At 39.0% G+C, this 27,190-nt stretch overlaps 1 protein-coding gene across 2 annotated transcripts; it reads right to left on the reverse strand.

Moving 5' to 3' along the window:
• Nucleotides 1–516: 516 nt before the first annotated feature.
• Mlc1 (Myosin light chain alkali) lies at nt 517–27,190 on the reverse strand. Of its 2 annotated transcripts, XM_067761803.1 has the most exons (6): nt 27,061–27,190; nt 26,853–26,880; nt 15,645–15,950; nt 12,205–12,291; nt 11,519–11,565; nt 517–826 (listed from the first exon to the last, which is right to left on the reverse strand). In XM_067761803.1, the coding sequence occupies exons 1-5, from the start codon at nt 27,061–27,063 to the stop codon at nt 11,522–11,524; spliced, it is 468 nt and encodes a 155-aa protein (XP_067617904.1). In that variant the 5' UTR covers nt 27,064–27,190; the 3' UTR covers nt 517–826; nt 11,519–11,521. The 2 variants fall into 2 exon arrangements, with proteins under 2 accessions (XP_067617904.1, XP_067617905.1); XM_067761804.1 differs by lacking the exon at nt 11,519–11,565.

A 27,190-nucleotide genomic window follows, 5' to 3' on the forward strand; every position in this document is an offset into this window, starting at 1 on the left:
TAACTTCAAAAGTATAACTTCAAAAAGTTCGGAAACGTTTATGGTGATTGTGTTTTGTTTACAAATACGGCTGAGTTTAAGTAGAGGTGGATTTACATTACACCTCTGTACATAAACATGTTCAAGGACTCATAACACGTTCGAGGGAAATCGGTGCCTCTTCCGCCTCTATCAATCGATGCAAAGCACATCTACTCTGGAGATTGATGGCACATACCAATTTGATCTGTTGTGCTTTAAGCAGGGTCAGCTTAGACCGTTTGAGTCCTTTGTATATATGTAGTTACTATTACGAAACATTGTTTTTTTTTTTACTTTCCCATTTCAATTTATTATATTAAAATGTCTACTTCGTAATGTTTTTTGCACGGGTTTGTTGACATTTCATGTACTTTTTTCTATATTTACATGTTTTCATTTTATATATATTGTATAAAACTTAGTTTTTCTTTCATGTAATTAAAATTAAATAAATGAACAACAAAATTATTTTATAATTTTAGTTTTTTTTCTTGATTTAAATTTTTTTTATATACACATAATTTAAAAATTGTTTTAAGTTCTTTCTCAGTTGCTCTGAGTTTTCTTGCTTTTCTTGTTTTTATTTTTTTTTTAAATATACATTTCTGTTCAAGATTGATTTGCTTACATAAATAACGCAATCATAATATTTAAAAGCAGAAAATAGAATTAAAATATAATAATAATAAAAATAATAATTATACGAGAGAGAGATGAGTAAAACATCTATGGAGAATGGTTGTCGCTATATAAAGATGCTGGTTTTATAGCGCATCTGGTCTATCACACATCCTAGCGAGAAATGCTGTGGAGAGGGAGAAGAGAGAGAGAGAGAAAAACCAAAAATGAATAATTAATGTAATACTTTATTTTAAGTAAATATATTTAAATTTAATATGGAAACATAAAGCTCATATACACACTGAAAAATATATGTGGGACGGCAGCACCGTAGCGGACGACGGACTACCTAATTCATACCTTTAAATACAACCCTGACAAGCTTTACCGAACTCGACGAAACGCAAGTAGACAGGACAACGAATAGATTTTTAAAGTCAGTCGTTAACCGGTCGTTGTAAAGTTAATACGCTAAATACGAATGTAATAATCTCATTTAACATACATATTATCTATAAACTTTAATTAAAATACTACTTAGTTTAAGCAATTACCAATGTAACTTTTGTTTAAATGAATAAATAAACTAAACCGAGTGAATACTCTACAAATTGGTGTCAAAAGTGCAATCGAATCTCAACGCGCAAGGTCGTATGCAATTTTAAATTGCCTATAGCATTAAACTGAATTCATAACTATTGCTATGATATCTAAGTGAAGAAAAACAAATCAAAGAACAGTGCGAAATTTTAAGAATTGTTGAAGTGGTTGCGAAATTAGTGACTTTTAATTTCGTTTATGGCTGTACATAAATATAAAACATAACGCCAGTTGTTTGTTGTTGAACGCAATTTGCGCATCATAATTCGACTCGTAAACGGTTGACGACGACGCCGAAAAGCGTGATAGATGAGCATATCATAAAATTGTTGTTTTTGCTTTGAGCGAAAAATCCAGAACATTCAATTTGCATCATCCACTTGCTGGAGTGATGAGCGCAAGCAAACGATACATATCCTAAAAAGCTAAGTGTGGTACACGAAGTAGCGTGGCAGAGGCCGAATAGCGCTATCGTACGAACTGTGTGTTGTTGGCAAATCTGTACTAGCACGGCGGTGGCTGAATAGTGTTGGTGTTGATTTCCATGAATGTTTGTGTGGCAGAGGCCGAATAGCACAATACAAAGTTGTTGGTAAAATTTCGCTTAGCAAAGGCGACGCAAGCGAGTTTATTGTCCGTCGATTCAAAATTTTCGTCAAGTTGTTGGCGCATCATCGTGTTGATTACTTTTCATTTTTGGGAAGAAGAGAGAATTGGACGAATCGAGCAATCAGAGAAGTGACGAAGTTGAAGTTGGAAGCAGAAGAGCAGATGAGTACAAGTAGAAAATAAATACATACTAAAACTAATATTAGTGAGAGTGAAAGAAATAGAATTAAATTTCGAATTCTAACGAAAGGTTTCTCATATTGTATGACATTAGCAGACGTTCGAAGTTTTTTATGTAAACAAAACAGAAGATGATAAATTGAATACCAAATTTTGTAGTGTACACACATATGCATGTATGGTAGAATTCTGTTTGCAGAACTGAGGTGAATTTTTATATGTTATGAGCAGCAAATGCAAATAAAAGAAAAGACAGATCAACAAGTTCTTTGTGATTTAAGTATGTTAAAGTCGATTAAATCACCTGCAAATAATAGAAGAATAAACGTTTGATGACGAAGTTGTATATGAATGAACTTTAAACTTCTAATCTAAAAATTTTGGTAACACATGTAATTGGATTGTTAGTATAAAAGTAGTCTTGTGAAATCATCAAATTTTTTCAAAACATACAAGCGTAGAGTAAATATCTAAATATGTATAACAATTGAGCACAAATCAACGCAACGTATGTATGTCAGTGTAGTAATTTTGCACCAAAATTAAGATTTTCTGAAATCGACTTTGATTGTTGTTTTTCTTTCGCGTAACAAGTTGATATACATATTTGGATCATAACTTTCATATTTTCTTTATTAACTATTTTGTTGTTGCAAATAATCCAAATATTCGAAAGTACGTAGCGTGTAACTAGACATTTTAAAGTCACAAAATGGAAAGAAGTGAAATATTAGCATTAAATGTAAATAGTTTGAAAACCAAATTAACAGAATTAGGGATATCTACAACGGGTCTAAAGACAACCTTGCAAGAGAGACTGCTTGAACATTTCGGCCTGACCGTTGAAGCTAATAATGATGAGAGGGTTGAAGTGGGTTCCGAATACGGTGACGCTGGTACATCACCACCAAGTGAAATTCAATACCAATCATTTAGTCGTACTCCTTTTACTTTGCGCGATATCGCAGACTCGTTGACATCCTTTAGCGGTTCGGGGTCTTTGTCGGTCGAGGATTGGCTGGACGAGTTTAATGAAAATGCTGAGGCTGTCTTTTGGAATCCTCTGCAGAAATTTATATATGCAAAACAATTGCTAAAGGGGGCGGCCAAATTGTTCATTAGAAGTCAGCGAGGTATCACTAGTTTCGACTTGTTAGCGCAGGCATTAAAATCTGAATTTAGTGTGACAGTATCATCAGTAGAGGTGCACCGCTTGTTAAGAAATCGTCGTAAACGCCAAAACGAGGATTATAAAGAGTATTTATATAATCTTATGGAGATAGGAAAACCAATTAAACTTGATGATGCGAGTTTAATCGAATATTTTATAGAAGGTATTCCAGATTCTCGTCAAAATAAAGTCAACCTTTATCAAGCTAGAACCATATCAGAGTTGAAAGAGCAAATACGGGTATATGAGAAAGTGCGATCTGGCTGTCCTCAAACGTCCAGCTCATACTCAGCTCAACCTACTAAAGCAGTAACGACTTCTCAAGAAGATTCACTAAAGGGAAAAGGTAAACGATGTTTCAAATGTGGAAATATTTCCCATATAGCTAAAGATTGTAAGCAGGCACAACCTAAGTGTTTCAAATGTGGGCAACTTGGGCACCTTGCGGCTAATTGCAAAGATTCCCAAGGGACGGTTAAAGTAGAAAAGGGTAGTGTAAACACTTTGGGAGTAGACTCATCTATTGGTAGATGTATTTTTAAAGACTTAACTTTCAACGGTATAACGTTTTCCGCATTGGTCGACACGGGATGCGATCTTTGCTTAATCCGCAATGACATATTGCTAATGTTTGGCGAAGACATCAAATTAGGAGGCGACAAGCGTCGTTTGAGAGGCATTAGCGGTAGCGTTCTTAACACATTAGGTTCCTTCCCCATTTCCATCTGTGTAGATGATTTGATGCTCGAGATTACCTTCCACGTAGTACATGAGCGCGACATACATTATGCAGCCATAGTTGGTAATGATATACTCACACAAGTGGATTTGATAGTTTCAGAAGATTTGGCACAGTTTAGGGCGAAAGCAGTCGTGGTCGAGGAGAAGAGCAAGCAGCAAAGCAGCATCACAGAAAATACCTCGGAAGATTCAAGCATAGGTACTAGGGAGCTAGTAAGAGAAGAAAAGAATAATGATAAGAAGTTGGAGGTGTTAGAAGAGTTTAAAAGTATGTGCTGTATAGCAGAGGTATTTAAGGGTAGTGAGACAGACGTTTATTTATCGCATTTGCAGTCCGTAGATAAAAATAGGGTCAAATCACTTATTACCAATTATGAGCCAAAGAAGTTAAAAGAGTCCCCAGTAGCAATGAAAATTTTGCTAACAGATGATGTTCCCATTTATGAAAGGCCTAGACGCATGTCATACGCCGATAAAAAATGTGTCGATGAGTTGGTTGAGAAGTGGGTAGAAGAAGGTATTATACGAAGAAGTATGTCGGAGTATGCATCAGCTATTGTGCTAGTATCCAAAAAGGATGGTAGTAAACGACTTTGTTGTGACTACAGGCGGCTTAATGCGAAGATCGTTCGGGATAATTTTCCAATGCCCCTGTTAGATGATGTAATCGAAAGAATTCAGGGAGCTCGTGTTTTTACGACTCTTGACTTGGCCAACGGGTTTTTCCATGTGCCGGTCGAAGAAGGCTCGAGAAAATATACGGCGTTCGTTACCCACAATGACCAATTCGAATTTTGTTACGTTCCATTCGGAATATTAAATTCACCAGCGGTATTCTCGCGGTTCGTATTTGCAGTTCTAAGAGATATGATCCAGGATGGTACAGTTGTCGCCTATATGGATGACCTCATCATTCCCTCCAAGGATGTGGATGACGGAATCCAAAAGCTACAACATGTTTTAACCAGAGCAGCGGAGTATAATTTGAAAATAAAATGGAGCAAGTGTAGGATTCTCGTGCGTAAAGTTGACTTTTTAGGGTACATTTTAGAGGACGGTACAATTGCACCGTCAGAGACCAAAACCCTAGCCGTTGCAAATTTCCCTATACCTCACGATAAAAAGTCGTTGCAGCGTTTTCTCGGTTTAACATCGTACTTTAGGAGATTCATAGAAGGTTATGCAGTGGTAGCTAAACCACTTACAGATCTTTTAAGGAAAGACTCTAAATTCGAGTTAAGGGACGAGGGGATAACTGCTTTTCAGCAGCTGAAGGCAGCTCTGATGAAAGCACCCGTTTTAAAGTTATACAACCCCAAGGCAATTACTGAAGTGCACACGGATGCCTGTATCGTCGGATACGGTGCCGTGTTAATGCAGAAAGACACCGATGATCAGATGTTCCATCCGGTACAGTTTATGAGCCGTAAGTGCAAGCCATCTGAGGAAAAATACCACTCGTATGAGCATGAAGTGCTGGCGATAGTAGAGGCTCTTAAAAAGTGGCGTGTCTATTTACTAGGTATAAAATTCAAAATCATAACTGATTGCAATGCCTTTACTATGACGATGCAAAAGCGCGATATTCCGTTAAGAGTATCTCGTTGGGCAATGTTTTTGCAGGACTACAGTTATGAGATTGAACATCGTAGTGGGTCCAAAATGAGACACGTCGATGCGTTGAGCAGAGTATCGTGCTTGCTGCTCGAAGACACGTTTATTCACAGATTGAGAGAGGCACAACAGGGTGACCAATGGATAAAGGCAGTTTGCACCGTTTTAGGAAAGGATAGTTACGAGGATTTCTATGTCAAGCATGGCATTCTCTATAAGGATCCCATCAAGGAACTGATAGTCGTTCCATCGGCTATGGAGGATGAAATAATTAAGGTGGCACATAGGCAAGGGCATTTTTCTGTTAATAAAACGAAAGACGCATTAGAGAAAACATATTATATTCCGCAGATAATTCCCAAGATTACCAGAGTCGTAAAGAGCTGTGTACAGTGCATAGTAAGTGAGAATAAGTCAGGAAAGAAAGAGGGCTTCCTCACCCCGATAGATAAGCAAGACAGGCCTTTGGGTACCTACCATGTCGATCATGTAGGCCCAATGGAACAGACCGCTAAGTCATATAGCTATATATTTGTCGTTGTCGATGCATTCAGTAAATTTTGTTGGCTCTATCCGACGAGAAATACTGGTGCAGATGCAGTTATAGATAGACTCAAAAGGCAGGCTTCAGTGTTCGGAAACCCGAAGCGTATTATATCCGACCGAGGTTCGGCATTTACATCGAACTCGTTTAGAGAGTATTGCGAAACTGAGAAAATTGAACATCTTTTGATTGCCACTGGTGTACCTCGTGGCAATGGCCAAGTGGAGCGCATCCACAAGATTATTATACCAATGTTGACTAAGCTTTGTACAGAAAGCCCAGGGCTGTGGTACAAGCATATAGAGCGCGTTCAGCAGGCAATAAACAATAGTCCACCCAGAAGTACTAAATTTACACCTTTTAGGCTACTAACCGGAGTTGAGATGCGAGTAAGTAGTGACCCTAGTCTGAACGAATTATTGCAGGAAGCGATCGTTAGGGAATTAGACGAGGAGCGCGAGAATGTGCGCAAAGAAGCACAAGAGAACATAGATAGGATTCAGGAAGAGAATCGCAGAACATTTAACAAAAACAGGAAAGAGGAAGTAAGGTACCGTGTAAACGATTTAGTCGCCGTTAAGCGAACTCAATTCGGTGCAGGATTAAAACTAAAGCCGAAATTCCAAGGCCCTTATAAGATTAGCAAAGTTTTGGCTCATGGCCGATATGAGGTGTTGAAAGTTGGCGACCACGAAGGCCCCAACCGTACACTTTCTGTTGCTGAGTACATTAAAAAATGGGAACCCTCACTTCAACCTGATCCATCATTCGAGCCGAATGACGTGTCAGGAGGGCCGAATGTGGGACGGCAGCACCGTAGCGGACGACGGACTACCTAATTCATACCTTTAAATACAACCCTGACAAGCTTTACCGAACTCGACGAAACGCAAGTAGACAGGACAACGAATAGATTTTTAAAGTCAGTCGTTAACCGGTCGTTGTAAAGTTAATACGCTAAATACGAATGTAATAATCTCATTTAACATACATATTATCTATAAACTTTAATTAAAATACTACTTAGTTTAAGCAATTACCAATGTAACTTTTGTTTAAATGAATAAATAAACTAAACCGAGTGAATACTCTACATATATATAAAAAAAAAACAATTAAAACAATTTTTAAAAGAATTACAAAGCGATCTGGACCCAAATTGCTGTTTTTGAAACTAAAACCAAATCTGAAACACGGCTCCCAAGGCGAACTCAGTCCAAGACTTGACGAATAGGCTTTGGGCTCACTTAGCTATCACGGTGTATAGATTCGCCTTGATTACTCGCATTAAGTGTATGATATAATCGACCTAAACACCCACGCTGTTAGTTCTGCTTACTCCAAACTGGAAAATGTAGCGGTAAAGATGGGCTTTATGGTGAATGAGGACAAAACGAAGTAGCTGCTGTCATCGAGAAAAACATCAGCGCATATGCGCCTTGGCAACCACGCTACTGTTGGCAGCCATAATTTCGAAATAGTAAAAGATTTCGTTTATTTGGGAACCAGCATCAACACTAGCAACAACATCAGCACTGAAATCCAGCGAAGAATCAATCTTGCCAATAAATGCTGCTTTGGACTAGGTGGGCAATTGAAAAGTAAAGTCCTCCCTCAGCGAACGAAAATCATACTCTACAAGTCACTTATCGTACCCGTCCTGCTATATGGGGCAGAAGCATGGATCATGACAACAGCAGATGAAGCGGCTTTGGGAGTGTTCGAGAGAAAAGTTCTTCGAAAGATTTATGGACCTCTACGCGTGGCGATGGCGAGTACCGAAGAAGATTTAATGATGAGCTGTACGAGCTATACGCAGACATCAACATAGTCCAGCGAATGAATACGCAGCGGCACCGCTGGCTAGGCCATGTAATGCGAATGAAAGATGATAATCTGGCCAGGAAAGTGTTTCTATCGGAACCCGCCTATGGAAGCAGAGGTAGAGGACGGTCCCCACTCCGTTGGAAGGACCAGGTAGAAAACTATTTAAACTCCCTTGGTATGACCAATTGGCGCCGGTTGGCGTAGCGAAGGAGCGACTGGCGCGCCTTGTTCAACGTCCATAACCATTTAGACGATAAAGCGCCAATTAAGTAAGTAAGTAAGAAGTAATACTATACAATACATGCTCGTACTATTTTTAGTCAGAGACCGGACTTATATTCCTTTATAATAAAGGTCCTTCAGAAAAATTTTTTTCGGACTTTAAATTTTTTAGTCCGAAAAAATTATTACATTCCGAATCTTATTTTATAAGTCCGAAAATAAAAGTTTATCCCTGACTTTTATTTTTTAAGGACGGATTAAAAGTCCAGCCCAATAACTATGGAATGCCTTATCCGAATGAAATGATTTTTTTTTTCGTACAGAATCTTTCTTGTTTCAACAGTAAGCGGTATACTAAATTTCAAAGCAATATCTTAATTGGATCGAAAATTTTGGAGAAAAGAGGTACAAATTTACTATGAAAAAGTTAAGGATGGTACTATAAGCGTTGGCTTCAGTTTTTCTACGAAAAATTTTTAGTATTAGTAACAAAATTTTGAAATTACCCATCTAAACATTTAGAAGAATCCATTGGTAAGAAATTCGTTTAAGTTGGAGGAGCCATTCCATAGTTATAGAGCCGGACTTTTATATTTCCTCAAAAAATAAAAGTCCGAACTTAAAATTTGTTTTCGGACTTATAAAACAAAAGTTTGGATTTTTGTGAAAATAGTCCGAAAAATAAAAAGAATACATGGTTCGTCACGATAATGTTATGGGTAACCCCGGGAGCCCATAAACGTTCACCTAGAACAACTCAAAGTAAAAAATAACTATTAGAAAGATTCCCTGTTTTTAATATCTTAATGTTTTAAGTTTATGTGATATATAAGTTTCTTTGATCGAAGCTCCAGCTGATTCATTCGTCTTTATTAAACTCCGAATGCGTACTTCCTGCTGGGGAACAATAGCTTGTATCTAGATCCAGTATATATGTTAATGCATTAAAGCGTCGTTGTTCAATGACGTTGAACAGCACCATCAACACAGTCAGAATCGGAAAGAACCCTCCGAGCAGTTCGGAATTAAACGAGGATTCAGACACCTATCGTGCGATTTCTTTAGTTTCATTTTGGAGATGAAAATACAAGCTGCAGAACTTAGCCGTTCTAAACAATAGACGACATTGAAATTATCTCTATTGTTTTTTTTTTTTTTTATCTATAAATATATCGATTGCTGTCCCATCTAATCGGTTTTTTTTTTCTTATAGACAGAATTGAATAGAACTCTAAGCTCAGTTCAAGGTTTCAAATCTATTGGTCACCTTGAAGTTACTTAAAACTCGATCCCGAAACTTCACGATCCCTCCGCTATCTAGCGAAATTTTTCGCTCATGTTGTACTGCCATACGGCTATAAAGTATGTTCCAAGTTTCAAGACCTTGGCTCCACGGGAAGCTACTCAAAAACTGATTGCAATATTTCCTAATTTTCTAGTGAAATTTGCGACAATTATGAAACGAACTTAAAAGTAAAACGAAGTTGGAGTATGATGAGCAATAATACTTTGGCTCTAATAGAAGAAATTGAATGACGAATGAGTTTAAGAGCCGAATGAAGGCAGGGCACTTCGCGAACAAAGTAGTGAACTATTTCGAGCCCAAATTATGTGCCGTGTGCACAGGCTTTAACATAACCGATTCAATAAAATCGCCATTTATTAAATAAGTCAAGGAAGGAAAATTGTTATAATCATAGTCTCAATTACAGAATACTGGCGGGAGGGCCTACACGCTAAAAGTATGGGAAACGCCGACAATGACATCTGTGAGAGCCGCCGTCAAGAGGATAGCATAGAAGCTCTCACCAATTGCGCCTCCGCGAGTGGTCAACCCTACCCAATATGAAGTATCGAACTTTAGGCAGCCTTATGCTGCCAAACTTTAGGGCGGTGTCAAAACTTTCCATCAAGAACATCAGTAGGTACATGGACCCATTCAAATAGTTAAAGTCAAAGACGTACAAAATACAACAATTTCTTAAATAATTAGTTACAGCAGAAAATGCGTCAATTTGGCAGTCTATCGCTACTTTAACCCCGTTTCTTCGGCCTGGCAGTACTGCAAACAACCAACCATCATGCAACCTCCACTGGGTTGGGGGCCTTGGACGTAAGAGGCGACTTAAAAAAAAACTTTTGGCACCTACGATAGAGCTACTTAATATGCCAAGTAATATCATTGACTATTTTTTTAGCGATGAACTGTAAGACAGCCTAGAAATAAGCCCAATTAGAAAAGCTTTTACAGATCTATTGTCTTCGAAATATATTCCCTCAAAAATTTAACTAAGACAGCCAAACACAAATGTATTTCTAACCGGCAAAAATCCATTGACTGACGCACAAAAAACATCCCACCTTGTTCCCTAAAAAAGTTGTACGAACATTACAGCCCTATAGTTTGTTTACATTTCGATAAGCTACTGCCCTATATGTGTGAGCAGAATGGTCAATCACATTAGGTAAGATACGGAAAGAATGGTCACAAAAGCTCCCAGTGCTCTTAAAAAATATCACCTAAGATTTTACGTGTTTCATCGTTACAGATATGGACCATTTTAGCCAATTTACGAGTATACTTTTTGCTGGGTATAGCTCCGCATTGATCACAATTGCTAATCACTCGATCTTTGTCGATCGATTGTTGTACCGTTTGCTTTGAGAGTGAAGTCAAAACAATTCAAAATATCATCATATATATTATTTCTAATTGCTGTTTTTATGTACGGGACCCGCTCTTATTTGGAATCCACATCTATAAATAAAGTTTTGGCTGTAAAGATGGAGATTCGGGCTATTAGCGAGCTTTGGGCAATTTTGGTCGTAGTGCCTTTGTTTAGCTATATTTTATTACAATAATTTGTTAAAAATAAACAATTGTCTATTTGTATAAATCTATTTGTAGTATGGCACTATTGTGAACATTTGCACTGCATTACCGGTAGTTGCTACCACACGCCAGATGGCAGCGCGAGCTGTAAGTTTTGATTGAGTGATAGAACAGCTGATATCTGTTGATATTTGATAAGAGACTTTTATGTTGATTGCGCAAGATGCGCACGGGTCCGGCTCGTGCTGTAATAATTTGCGTGTTATTTTACAAATATATATTTGTTTGTTTTTAAGAGTCCAGCAAAGGCAACTAAGATAGTCATTCGAGCCATTGCGTAAGCACAATCGACCTCTAAATCTCTCATCATACCATTTTTGTTATATGGCTCATAATTATGAACGTTGTGTAAAGACGAAATAACCAAATGACCGATTCCTGTTTACTTCTAACGAATACCCATTCTCTACAGCTTGCCCAGATCGCAATACCATACATTTTTTAACACAATCGAAAACATAAAACATGTACTTACCGTTTAGTCGAAGACAACTGGATCGCTCATCATTCGCTGGACGAACTCTGCACATTTGCATACATTTAACAAACAAATTGTAGGATTTCGTTGGATTTCGTTGAGGGTATTCACACACATATTTACGTTTACGCATACAGGGTATATATCACGCAAGTATTGTGCAATATTGTGTGCATATAAATTCAATATTTTTTTTGTGCACAGATATAAGTGTGTGTGTGGGTGTGCATATATAAATGTGATTGTGGAACAATATAAAAGTGCGCCATACACAAAAGTACGTGTGGGGGAGGGTGGTGATGTGGTGTGTAGTATTATTGTTGGTGTGAAAATTGCGCAATAATTTGGTATATATTTAAGTTTTTAATTTTTTTGTTGCATAGTGCGTTGGGTGTTATTTTTGGATATTCGAATACATTCGGTGGTGCACATATAAAACGTGGTGGATACACACATAAGTTGGCATATGAAATGAGAATACATATGGAAAACAAAGAACATATATATAGTAAGTACATTTATATAAAAATAAAAACATAGAAAATATGTGTAAAAAAAATGTGCGAAATATTTAAATAAATGGAAGCGAAAGCCTACATTTTTGTTATTTATGTAATTTTGAAACAAAAGTAGTGTGCACTTTAGTATTTTTTGTTGTTGTTTTTTTTTCTCTTTTTACTTACGGGAGTATTTGATCATGCCTTCTTCATCTTCGGGATCCATGCAATCGGCAAACAGAGTCTCTACTTGTTCATCATCCAAACACTCACCTGTTAAATGTAAAAAGTTTGTATGCAATTATTTTGTTTATTTGTTATTATTCTAGTTAGATATTATTATTATTCTAGTACTCCCGGATAACACGGAACCAAATAAAAATTTCTTTTAATTTTTATGCTGGCATCTATGGGCCAAACTTCAAAAAATCGATACCAATGGGATGTTACCCCACCATATTTCAGGCAGAAATTCATGCAATAGAGGTCTGTGGTAGAGAATGTCTGCGGAGAGGCTCAACATCGAAGAGCATTTACATTATGTCGGACAGCCAGGCGGCACTGCGTGCCTTGCAATCCTACATAGTTACATCTAAGCTGGTGGATGAATGCACTGAAATCCTTAATGCCCTGGGAGCCAAAAACAAGGTTTTGTTGGGATGGGTTCTCGGACATCAGGGACATGAAGGTAATGAACATGCAGATTACCTAGCAAAGCAGGGTGCTACATCAGCATTCTATGGTCCAGAGCCCTTTTGTAGACTCACAAAAACACACACCAGGGAAACTATAAGTAACTGGGAAACTAAACAATTCAGACGTCACTGGATTGATTGCCCAGGGCAAAGGCAGGCCAAACTGTTTATACTTCCGGCAACGAAAGTATCAGCCAAACTCATTAACCTAAGCAGGGAGGACCTAAGAACTCTTACTGGGTACTACACGGGACCCTACGGTCTACGATATCACCTACGTAAATTAAATCTATCAGATACCCAAATTTGTCGTTTCTGTGAGCTGGATGATGAAACGCCGGTTCACATTCTCTGCGAATGCGTCGCTCTAGCTAGGCAGAGACTATCCCATCTAGGTGGCGGGACTCTTAATCCCTATGTGATATGGAGTAAAAAGCCTGAAGAGTACTTAGATACATCAAGAGCCTCCAGATACAAAATTAGGCTGAAAGGTCTTCCACAATAGATTTGCACAAAGGTCGCAGTGCTTCCAGACCAATTAATAATAATAATAATAATAATTTTTCATTAAGGAGGTATAAATTTTCTCCCATTATATAACTGTTATTTAAGGAGAGGATCAAATCAATATTCTGAATAAATCTCTCAGACAACGCTACTGAAAACGAATATTTCTCTCAATGAGAAATCATTTTGTGTTTTGTCGGTTTATTTTTATTTTACAGATACATTAAAAACGAAACTATAGGATGCCTGATTCACGAATTTTGAAACATTTGTGCCCGTTATATTAATCAGGAATTTAACTTTTCCTCTTTGATTTTTGTGTAAAAATGCATTTTACTGCTTAGTTCACTGCACGTTCATTCATCCAACTTTTACCAAGCTCTTTTAACAAAAGTTTTGATGTTATACAGATTTTGATGCTTTGCGTGCGGGACATAAATAGGTTAGGCTTGGTTGAGGTTAGGTTAGGATGAGTGGCTGTGTACTTAGTCCTTATTAAACCACTTAGTTTCCCATACAACCTTAAGAAGAACCAAAATATTCACTGTCGGACATAGTCCAGAAAATTGATGAAATGTTGAACACTATCAGGGCATCGGTACAGAACACAGTCTCCATGATTTCGTTCTTTTCCTATGCAAATATGGCAAAAGAGGGGGCTGCGTCTGCGGGGTTATCCCGGTTAGTTTGTTGCCCTAACAATGTAAGGATTGGGGTCGTACAGAGATATTAACCACCTTATCGCCGTTGCTAACACACATGAAAACGTGTGGGTCTATTATGGATGTGGACAATCATTAGCCAGGTATTTGCCGGTATTAAAAGCATCGGGTACTAACCCAACAGCAGCGGTAGTAAATTGTTTTACCACTCGCACCTTCGGATATGTATATTTTATTCGCCTCTTGCGGAAGGCTTTTCTAAATGCGGTAATATTCTAAATCACTTAACCCGCAGAGCTCTATATACACACCATCTCAAACGCGATCGCATTTTCTTCTTTTTTGACGTGACTGAAACTGACCCAAAATCAATTCTGAGACACTACAAAAATGACAACTATGATCGGCTAAAAATGCTTCTAAGGAATCTTGTATGTCAACAGTATTACTCCTTATATTTCTGGAACGTTTCCTAACATATCTGGGGGCACCGTAGAGGCTTCCTGAAGTGAAAAGAAAACAACGCGTATCCTTAAAGGTGGTGACTATATTTAAAAGTGTAGCCAATATGTCTTTCACAACCGACAGCAACGTTTCCTTGTCTTTTCTTCAATTCCCGTCGAATGGCGAATAAGGATTGTCGGTTCTAAACATCTCAGGAAGTCATCTGAGTAAAGAATGCTACTAACTCATACAGATGAAAATTTTACAAACCATTCAAATAATTTGGACTTCACTTTTTTAATCTTGAGGTAAGCTGACTTCCCTAAATGTTGCTTAAGAGTAGTACATTAGAAAGTTTCGTAAGCTTTTGGGACCTTTAATGCGTTGATAGTGATATCTTAGCCATATGTTCGTGATTTATTAGGAGAGAAATACAGTATCTTCTGGCGGAGGGATAGATGTGGATCCATATAACGCGTTTGGCTAGGAGGCTTCCGATATTTTTAAAGTGATAATGGCAGAGGTGAACAGAGATAGATTAATTGACTTCCTTACGCAGATAACCTCCCCATTATGATGTTATACCATCAGCACGGCGATACCGTCAGGGATCGTGTAATTCAGTAGTTTGACCTTTTATAAAGACCAGAGTGGGTCAAATTTATTGTTGAAAATGCACATCCAGTTTCTGAATCTGTGGGTCATAATGAATGAATTTCGAGCCTCCCTAATTTTGTTAGAAAATTTTATATCCCAATCCGATTAGCGGCTCTCACAAATAAAATACATGAAAATAAATGTCAAATTCGGATTCGGATTGGGATATAACATTTTCTAACAAAATTAGGGAGGCTCGAAATTCATTTCAGATCTATGGTCCCATGGACAATATTACTCAGTATGACCCATAGATTCAGAAACTGGATTTGCACCTGAATTTTTTTCCCCATTTTTCCCCATACAATTTGACCCGCCCTAATAAGGACTCTTCATTTGCTAGGTGTGAGTCCTTGCTTTTCCGCCTGTTAGCTCGACTTTTGGCCGAGAATTCGGAAAAGGGAAAGTCAATTGTGTCTCCTGACACACCATACACATATATTACTAGACTACACACAATGTTAGAAACGTCTTTAAGGACTCATTGCCAATATCTCTTACAAGGAGTGTACACAGTGCGACTGAGTCAAAAGTAAGTTTCGATGTATTCAAGTCAAATCAAAATGAGTTAGATATTTACAGCCACTCAATACGTTCAGAGAATGCTTGCAATTTAGACGCACTGTTTGTAGACCCTATTAAAACCCATTTTATAACTTACCAAGTGACAGCAGGGCGTGCTGTAATTCAGCCAACAACATGGTGCCATCTTCGGCTTTGTCGTACAATTTCAAACATTCAATGAAATCTTCGTAACAACCTTGATCCTTCTCCTTCTTTACTTGCGCGTAGATTGGGAGGAATTCTTCTATGGTTAACTTCTTTTCATTACGCTTCTTGGTGCCACCCATTTTCTCGATCAACGCCAAGGTTGGGTTCAAGTTGAGAGCGCGGAGGGCATCACCTAGATCGTATGCATCGATGCCCACTCCGGGGGAGCCCATAACTTCGAAAACGAATTCGACATCTAGATGAAGAAAATGTATGTTGAGTAAATACCAAAAAAAAGTACGAGCTTAATTGCAGAAAAATAATGCTGGAAATGTTTACACTTAGTTCTTTTAGCGAGGGATTCTTCGAATTTTATAAACATTTATTACATATTTGTGAGGCCAAACATAAGGTGTGCATTACAAATTTTTGCAGGCTTATACTAAATTGTTTTTTTACTATGCTAGCTAATATATAAGAGGATATATGTATGTACATTAGGGTCGGCTTTAAAAATCGAAGAAACTTTTTTTTCAGTATCCCCTTCAAGATGTAATACGACGGTCAAATATATAAAATATAAACTTAGGTCTGGATTTGAGAGGGCTAAGGCGTAATTGAACTGTCCATTAAATTAGGTTGGATAAGGGCTTCCCACACTTCCATTCATAAACATTTTTGTGAGTAAAGGCGACTATTGCATGGGGCGAAAAACTGCTACAAAAAGAAAAAGGATATTTTTGTATATTGCGATTGTTCGAGGTAACTTCCAGATACTTTCCAATTAGTCTTTCACAAAGCACACACTTTCACAAAATAGTTTTAAAAGGAGCGAAATATCCACCTTTTCTAGCTCAGCCAGACTGTCGAAAAGCCCTGCGCCTTATAATCGCGGTCGTCTTGCCTGTATTTCTGGACCTTGAATCCTCTTTCTCCTCATTTTGAAAGTTTGCTCAGAGATAAGCTTCGGTGTAATATCAAAGTGACCTGTGATAAGTATTAACTAGCCTATAAATATAAACTAGCTCATACCGATTGGTTCCCATCATGCTCGCTGCCCCAATAGTGTACTTCTCGATTTTCCACAGGGCATAAACAATTTTCCCGGCCATCTTATCAGCAAATTCATTCCCTTCAATATTGCTGTTTCTCCAATAAACGCGATAAGATGCACTTTTTTGACATAATTGAATCCCTGGCGAATCGTTCCTTGCATTAACTGCCTAGGTGTAGGTTCAGCATTTCGTGCGAGAATCACAACCGAAGTTACTCAACACCGTCCGTAGAGCCAGAACACGGCGAGTAATCCCCGTTAAAAATCAGGTACAGAAGTTGCGTTTCAAATAAACGATCCCTACTTTATTTGTGAGTATCCAGCTCTAGCTTATAAGGGCATATAACATTATATAACATCAAGCAGGAAGTGTTCAAATGCTATAGAAGTAACATCAGCAGGTTTGTTGGCCAAATCAAGTGATAAACAAATGTCTCCAGACCCAAATCCCCGGGCTGTGCAGCTAAGCATTTAACCGAAACCCACTGAGTCCTTTCCACATACCTCGCGTTGTCGAGGTAATTTTATGATAAGTTCACCTATGTTCCCGCACTATAGCAGTAGTGGACTTTGTCAAACGAATTTAGAACCGAAATTGTATGACAACAGTTACAATAACATGACATTCATCCCTACACAATACTCCTCTTTGGAGGAGGTGACACAAATGCCTACCAAAATCCGTAGAGCAGCACTGACACAAATGAGCGAGATGTGTAATTTTTCACTTTTATTGCCATTATCTGATATGGTTATTGAATATAATGATGGGCGCTAAATGAACTTTCCTTCTCAGAGCAGAGGTCTCTCAGTGTTTGTATATCTCAGCTCAAGCTCTAAATATATACAAAACATAAGGAAGCTAATCCGTTTCCCAAGGCAGTCGGTTCTATGTACCGGAGCGACTCGGGATTTTTTTCGACCAAGGACTGTCATTTCAGTGTGACCCCATTTAATTTGTTTCGTCCCTCCCACAAATTGTCATCCTCCCAGCAGCTCCTTGCAGCAGGGCTGCTACATATTCTCTTACTCCGGGAAGGTATCGAACCCAATCCGGGTCCGTCTCCTGACCCCGGTCCTGAGAAATGGTTTTGCTGCATTTGCCAGAAAAGAATCTTTTTAGGACGGTCATACTCTGTTCAGTGTGTCTCGTGCAAGGGATGGTTGCATCGGACAGGTTGTTCTGGGCTTGATCCCAAAACCCAACGTCCACGTAACTTTTATAAATCTTTTGTGGCTCCTTGCTGCTCACGCCCAAGGGCGCCCCGTAGTCTACGCCTAAGCGCCCCCCACTACCTTCGAGCAGCCTCGCTGCTCAGCAAGCCACAACAAGTACCCGCTGCTGCTCGCGCCCCACGGCGCCAACAACTCAAACAGCTGATACCACTCATAACTACTACCTTCGTAGTAGAGCTGGTAGCAATGCTGATCATCAGCCCCTGCCCCCGTCTTCTTCTCCCCCCTCTTTTCTGGCAGCAATCGTGCAGGTCAGGGAAACAGACTCTTAGTCCCTACCTCCGTTTGCACCGTCTGCCAGTACAGAATATATAGGTTTGCGACATCCGATCAATGCAGCTCCTGCCTTGGGTGGTGCCACTTTCCTAGATGTTCTGGTCTCCGCGACGGCAACCCCTCGACGGGTATCATCGCGCCATGTTGCCAGGTCGCAAACCCAAATCATCCGGGTACCCCAATGCTTGCCCAAGGGCGCCCAGTCCCAAGGCCACAACAGCAATTGCGTCCTGGCCTTCCACAACCTAGGCGTAGTCACCCGTCACTTACCCCTAGAGTGGAGGCGTCACCCCTCATGCACTTCAGAATTCTGCAGTTAAACTGTAATGGACTAACTGGGAAGATTACGGAGATAGTCGATTTCATGAAGCGGCACAACATCCGCATTGCTGCGATTCAAGAGACTAAACTCACAGCAAGATCTGCATTGCAGACCTGCTCGGGGTATAATGTCCACAGGAAAGACCGCGAGAGCGGAAATGGAGGCAGCCTCGCGTTTATTATACACCACTCTGTGCAATATTATATATTTGATCCTGGCATCGACCGCAGGGACAATGTCTTAGAACGTCAAGGCCTATCTGTCCGGTCAGGCGATGCAAATCTAGAAATCATCAACATCTACATCGCTCCTGTCACCTGTTGCCCCAGTGGATACCGCCCTAATATCGAGGCCTTACTCACTGGCAACAATCGCATTATCTTAGGCGATTTCAATGCCCATCACGACCTATGGCATTCAAACTTGCGGGCGGACAGTAGGGGTGAGATGTTGGCGGATCAAATAGAAGAAACGACGTTCTGCACAATAAACGGACACGCCCCCACACGTATGGTAGGAAGCTGTCATAGCTCGCCAGATATCTCAATCGTGAGCGCAGAACTCGTAAACTGCGTCAACTGGCAGCCGATGGTAACATTGGCATCCGACCACCTGCCCATACTTATTTCGTTCGAGCGTACCGCCGACTTCATCGTCACCGAAAAACGCACTTTCATAAACTTCAAAAAAGGAAAGTGGGAAGAATATAAATCTGCAACAGACAGCAGCTTTGCTGCCCTCCCTATCCCGACTGATGCCCGCCAAGGGGAGCGTACCTTCCGTAAGGTCATTGAATCCGCCTCGGCACATTTCATTCCCGCCGGGAGAATTCCCGAAATCCGGCCCACTTCCCGGCGGAGGCCGCGAGCTTAGCGAGGGAACGTGACCTTATAAGACAGCTTGTTCCAGGCGACCCCCAAATAAGGGATATAAACCAACGCATCAGATTGCTTGTGGACGAACACAAGCGGGCGAAATGGGAAGAGCACCTAAGAGGTTGTAACCTCTCTACCGGTGTAGGTAAACTTTGGTCCACCGTAAAGTCCCTATCGAATCCGACTAAGCACAAAGACAAAGTTTCCATCGCCTTTGGCGATAAGGTGCTGTCGGATGCGAAAAAATGCGCGAGCGCTTTCTGCCGACAATATATAATGCATCCTACGGTCGACAAAGATAGACGGAGAGCCAACAGACACGCACATAAACACAAATTCAGCGCATCACCAATCACCATCACCGCTAGAGAGGTTGAGGACGCCATTGGTCGCGCTAAACCATCCAAAGCAGTGGGCCCAGACGGCATAGCCATGCCGATGCTTAAAAACCTAGGGAAAGAGGGTTTCAAATATTTAGCGCATGTCTTCAACCTGTCTCTTTCCACCTTTGTCATACCTGAGAAATGGAAAATGGCCAAGGTGGTCCCGCTACTAAAGCCTGGGAAACCAGCTAATGTAGGTGAGTCATATCGTCCGATATCTCTCCTATCGCCAGTGGCAAAGACGTTTGAAGCCATTTTGCTCCCTTATTTCCAAGCACATTTGCAGCTAGCCCCTCATCAGCATGGCTTCAGAAAACTCCATAGCACTACCTCCGCGCTAAATGTCATTAGCACCCAGATAAATTGCGGTTTAAATCAAAACCCCCACCATAGAACAGTACTCGTAGCGCTAGACCTATCAAAAGCGTTTGATACGGTCAACCATGGCTCGTTACTGCAAGACCTGGAAGGGTCTACCCTTCCCCCATGTCTTAAAAGGTGGTGCAATTCAGAAACGAAACATCAAAACCAAGGAGAATTAAACAAGGGGTGCCACAGGGTGGTGTCCTATCCCCACTTTTGTTTAATTTCTACATATCTAAGCTACCTTCACCACCGGAAGGAGTCACAATCGTTTCCTACGCCGATGACTGCACAATGATGGCCACAGGCCCAGGCCCAGAGATCGATGAGCTATGCAATAAAATAAACGGCTATCTCCCTGATCTCTCCAGGTTTTTCGCCTCGCGAAACCTGGCATTGTCACCGACTAAATCTTCCGCGACCTTATTTACAACATGGACGCCCCAAATGTCGACCATATTGAACATCCACGTCGATGGTACTACGCTACCGACTGTCCTACACCCCAAAATCTTGGGTGTGACGTTTGATCAGGATCTACATTTTGGTGCGCACGCAACCGCAATTGTACCGAGAATTCAGAGCCGTAATAAAATCCTCAAATCCCTTGCTGGCAGTACCTGGGGAAAAGATAAAGAAACGCTCATGACCACATACAAAGCAATTAGCCAGCCGATTACGTGCTACGCGTCACCAATATGGTCGCCAAGCCTAAAAACTACCCACTGGAAGAAACTACAGACCTGCCAAAATGCTGCTCTCAGAATCGCCACGGGCTGTCTTCTTATGTCCCCAGAACACCATCTGCATAATGAGGCGAGAATACTCCCCATCAGGGAGAGAAATGAGATGCTGACCAAACAGTTTCTGTTGAATACCCAGAAACCTGGGCATCCCAACAGACATCTGATTGACGAACCAGCACCGCCTAGGGGCCTAAGGAGTCATCTCCGTAAGCATTTTGAGGAAATACGGCACCTGAGAACCCAGCCGTATGAAGCGAAAAAACACAAGCAGGTCCTTGGTGAACTCCATAGACAGGCGTCGGACCTTTATGTCGGGAATTGCCCGGTGAATCCAGTACTTGAAGAAAAATATCCAGAACTCGCGGAAGAGGAACGCATACTCCCCAGGGAAACGCGTGTCACTCTTGCTCAACTTCGTTCTGGATACTGTAACAGGTTAAACTCTTACCTATCCAGAATCAACCCCGACATACAAAATGTATGCCCCGCTTGCAATGTGTCCCCACATGACACCAACCATCTCTTTAATTGTAATGTGGAACCAACGCCTCTAACACCCCTTTCCTTATGGTCCACCCCTGTTGAAACGCCAATTTTCCTTAGACTCCCGTTAGAGGATATTGATGTCAATTTGTGATCGGTCGCGGCTATTAGGTGGGGCGAGCATTGCTACAACAACAACAACAACAAGCTAATCCGAGACTGCTGCTAGAATGAGTTTGAAATATATCGCTCAGGGTGTCATCAACATTTTCACCGCGAGCTCTAGGTTAGATGGTAAGGTGGAAGGAGTTATACTTTCACCGGATTTAGTAGACTGAATAGCAAACGAGTCAATGAGTTAAACCCGCACTACGCAATTGGCCAGGCATGAACATTCATATGGATGAAGGGAGCAACTGTAGAGCAGTTAAGCTGACCATGGAGGTACACCACGCACATCCTTCCAAAGAGTAATTGGGTAGGTTTATCTATAGCATATTTTAAACTCCGTGCGAACACGAACACTGTTTACAGATTTAATGTGATGTGATCAGGTCATTCCACTTCCCACAGGTTTGGCCCTAAAATGAATACAAAACTTTACTCTAGACTTAAAATAAGTAGATGATGTCGAAAATTGTTTAACAGGTACCCACGCCGCTATGATAAGCATCAAGTTCTACGATCATTTACGCCACTGAGGAAGAGGAAAGCGCTCGGTATCTGCAGTCAATGTCCGGAACTATTCTTGCAGTGTATATAAAGTGTTTTGAGTCGCTGTAGCTGGCACGGTAGAAACCTTGCTGGGACATCCCAATAGATCCACTTGTGGCTTAACTGTTAATTGACTATTTTTCGACCAAGTTCTTTCAGCTTAATCTAACACAACTTCACCCAACCCAGGGCACGTATTACGTGAAACTCATTTTTCAAATCACAATAGCTCTGAAATGGTGGATCGGATTAATGGCATATTTGAACTAGCAACAAATAGTACTCGCTAGATCCATAATTTATAACAATTTTTAGAAAAAGTTTGACAGTTGCACAGTTAGTTTAGTGAAAATCGTTTTCAGTCACTGATCGTAACACGTTATAAGGGCCCAGTATACACTGTGCTACAAAATTCTACTTAAATATTTATCCAAAACTACCAGTTCTTACATACATATATCTAAATATATATATTAAGACCGAATTGTCGAACAAATGGTTAATACATCACAGAATTTTATTGAATTTTAAAAAAGTAGAAAATGCAAGAGAGTTATTTTTACACTCAGTTGAGCAGAGCTCACAGAGTATATTAACTTTGATTGGATAACGGTTGGTTGTACAGGTATAAAGGAATCGAGATAGATATAGACTTCCATATATCAAAATCATCAGTATCGAAAAAAATTTGATTGAGCCATGTCCGTCCGTCCGTCCGTCCGTCCGTCCGTCCATCCGTCCGTCTGCCCGTTAACACGATAACTTGAGTAAATTTTGAGATATCTTGATGAAATTTGGTATGTAGGTTCCTGGGCACTCATCTCAGATCGCTGTTTAAAATGAACGATATCGGACAATAATCACGCCCAATTTTTCGATATCGAAAATTTCGAAAAACAGAATAAGTGCGATAATTCATTACCAAATATGGATTAAGCGATGAAACTTGGTAGGAGAGTTGAACATATGACGCAGAATAGAAAACTAGTAAAATTTTGGGCAATGGGCGTGGCACCGCCCACTTTTAAAAGAAGGTAATTTAGAAGTTTGGCAAGCTGTAATTTGGCAGTCGTTGAAGATATCATGATAAAATTTGGTAGGAACATTACTCTTATTACTATATGTATGCTTAATAAAAATTAGCAAAATCGGAGAACTTCCACGCCCACTTTTTAAAAAAAATTGTTTTTAAATTCAAATTTTAACAGAAAAGTTAATATCTTTACAGTATATAAGCAAAGTATGTCAACATTCAACTCCAGTAATGATATGGTGCAACAAAATACAAAAATAAAATTTCAAAATGGGCGTGGCTCCGCCCTTTTTCATTTAATTTGTCTAGGATACTTTTAATGCCATAAGTCGAACAAAAATTTACCAATCCTTGTGAAATTTGGTAGAGGCTTAGATTCTAGGACGATAACTGTTTTCTGTGAAAAAGGACGAAATCGGTTGAAGCCACGCCCAGTTTTTATACACAGTCGACCGTCTGTCCTTCCGCTCGGCCGTTAACGCGATAACTTGAGCAAAAATCGATATATCTTTACTAAACTCAGTTCACGTACTTATCTGAACTCACTTTGTATTGGTGTAAAAAATAGCCGAAATCCGACTATGACCACGCCCACTTTTTCGATATCGAAAATTACGAAAAATGAAAAAATGCCATAATTATATACCAAATACGAAAAAGGGATGAAACATGGTAATTTTATTGGTCTATTGACGCAAAATATAACTTTAGAAAAAAACTTGGTAAAATGGGTGTGACACCTACCATATTAAGTAGAAGAAAATGAAAACGTTTTGCAGAGCGAAATCAAAAGCCCTTGGAATCTTGGAAGGAATACTGTTCGTGGTATTACATATATAAATAAATTAGCGGTACCCGACAGATGATGTTCTGGATCACCCTGGTCCACATTTTGGTCGATATCTCAAAAACGCCTTCACATATACAACTAAGGGCCACTCCCTTTTAAAACCCTCATTAATACCTTTAATTTGATACCCATATCGTACAAAATAAATTCTAGAGTCACCCCTGGTCCACCTTTATGGCGATATCTCGAAACGGCGTCCACCTATAGAACTTAGGCCCACGCCATTTTAAAATACTCATTAATACCTTTCATTTGATACCCATATCGTACAAACAAATTCTAGAGTCAGGCCTGGTCCACCTTTATGGCGATATCCCTAAATGGCGTCCATCTATAGAACTATGGCCCACTTCCCCTTAAAATACTCTTTAATACCTTCCATTTGATACACATGTCATACAAACACATTCCAGGGTTACCCTAGGTTCTTTTTACAACATGGTGATTTTCCCTTACTTTGTCTCCACAGCTCTCAACTGAGTATGTAATGTTCGGTTACATACGAACTTAGCCTTCCTTACTTGTTAAACATTATATCATTGTAAGTGCGAGGGATTTACTCAAAATTAAAAAAAATATATATATTTAAATTTATTAAAGGATGCGTCCTTGACACAAGCCCGTAATATCTTTTTTTTTTATTTTGAACTAAAATATGAATTAATTAATTAATTAAGACTCCAAAACTTTCAATTGTAGGTCAATAAAAACAAAAACTACCTCAACTAAATGTCCTTGGCCACTTTACCCCCAAATCTTTCTACATATGTATGTAAATAAATATGTATTCATACTAAGCAATACTAGGGACTACATTTCGCATGAGACGTCGTCTAATCTATATACATATGTATGTAGGTACGTCATCCGTTGTCTTATTGAAGAACCTACATATATACACATATACATATATACATAAGTCTTCGTATATTAAATATATGTATATGATATATATATACCATATATGCACATATGTCTGAATGTATTTCACCCACAACTTAAAATATGCGCATATACATATGTATATTGACTATAGTTTTAGGAAACCCATTTCTCGAGCGAATTTTCTCACTGTGTACATTAAGAAATCTGACACCTGATTAACACACGAATGAACGAATCGGGCGTACCAGATATATTTGTGGATGTGTTCTTTTTTGTTTTTGCCAAACACACACAGATTCAAATACTTGTCCGCGCTTGTGCATGTGTGTGGTATGCAAAAGAAAAGTATTGAGAAAAATTTCCCAAATTAGAAACGCCATCGTTGTGTTGTTCTGTTCGTTGATTGCCTATTCTTGCTTTTCTTGTTGAGCTTCTGCTGATCGACGTTGGCAATTTGTTTTTTTGTTTTTTTTTTTTTTGTTTTAATGCTTACTTATCTACATGATCGTATGTATTTCGAACGTATGTATATCTATACATATGTATTTTTTTTTTGTTCTTCTTGGTCCAATTTATTTTTTCACTTTTTGCCCTCTTTTATAAATTTAGTTTGTTTATTTTTAAGTTTTCACATTTTTTATTAGGGCCATTGCTGATTGGGCACTTTTATTTTATTTTTTTTCAAATTTTTATTTTTTTTAATTATTATTATTATTTTTTTTTTTTTTTCTTTTCTAAAAGCTTTATCTTGCTCGATTGAGCTTTCTTCGAAGCATTATAATGGTGTTCAGGTATATTTTTTAAAAATAGCACGCAACCGATTATAAAGTTAACCACATCGTCCGAGGTAATGGCACAAAAAAGTTGTTCCATTCCATTTTGTTACCTTTCATTGCTGTTTCATTGCTATTATTCAAATATTTTTGTATGCATGTGAGCTTTTTTGTACATAGACCACAAGTTAGCAGAATTTGTTGTGCGATGTCTGAGTGCAGCCTTTGGGTGCGTTCATAATAGAGCTGCGCCACTAGCTTAGACAAAGATTATCGAAAAGTAAAGATGTTGCAGGCGCAAACTTCGGTGGAAAGCAGCGGAGCTTCACAAAATTCTAGTACGTCACTTTCACCACACCAAAAATTTTAACACAATTTTTAACATAATTTAAGCGCACAAATACACTGATTAGAGTTTTAGAAAGTAAAAGTTAAAATTCTGAACACATTAGCTGAATAAAAAGTGTACAAATAATTCTTAAATAACAAATACAGACAGTGGTAGTTTAACAAATTCTGCTGTGGTAAGTGGTGAATGTGACCTACTAAAATTTTGTGCAGCTTGCTTCACACGATTTTTCGTCCCTGCAACATCTTACTTTTCGATAATCTTTGGCTTAGAGCTATGAATCCACCTACGAGTCAAGCGTAGAGTGATTAATGGCATTCTAAGCACTCATTTTTCTCCCGAAGCTCGCAGCTTGCATCACAGCTCCGATTTGAACGCACCCTTATGTATGTAGATGTTGGAGGATGCATATATATTTACTAGTATTTTGTACCCAATGCCCATACAAAATGAATTTATTTATTTGTACTGATAGTTTATAAAATTGCGCTCGGCAAAACGTTTAATAATGTCTTGTGTGCTCCTTTTTTTACAAACTCTACAGCTTTCACTTTTTACGGTTATATAAGTTCCGATTTACCTATTAGTTCTCGATTTTATATATTTCTTTTATTGTTTCGATTTCATACCTTTTTTAAATTTTCACCACTTCAGATACTGTTTATAAAACAATTAAAATTGTTTTCTTTTAAGTTTCGATTATTCAATTATTGCTAATTTTGTCACACTTCTTAAACATTCCGAACACTTGTGTAATCATTTTCCAGCATTTGTAGATCCACATTCAATTTATACAAATTTTTTATTAGAACTTACTTTCAATATCACGTTTTGGTAAATCGGCCTAAAATTATAAGAAATAGAAAAGAAAGATGGTTTTTAATTTTTCTTTTTTTCATTCAAAAACTACTTTAAAATCAAATGTAAAATTTTTAGGTTATGTAGAACTTTTTTATTTTTATTTTACGCTTGTCTGAGTTGCTAATAATCCTTCAGATAATACACAGCAACCAGAGTCACTCACCATGTTGTCTGTTGGATGTGAAAATATCAACTAACCCGTGTATGAGCTCTGTCTCGACTGAACTTTTCTCATCTACAGCACGCGTGTTAGGCGCACTTTCTGCCTATCGTTTGGCTAAATTTGAAAAGTT

The sequence above is a fragment of the Eurosta solidaginis genome, chromosome 1 (genome assembly GCF_040869045.1).
Source record: "Eurosta solidaginis isolate ZX-2024a chromosome 1, ASM4086904v1, whole genome shotgun sequence".
Classification (NCBI taxonomy): domain Eukaryota; kingdom Metazoa; phylum Arthropoda; class Insecta; order Diptera; family Tephritidae; genus Eurosta; species Eurosta solidaginis.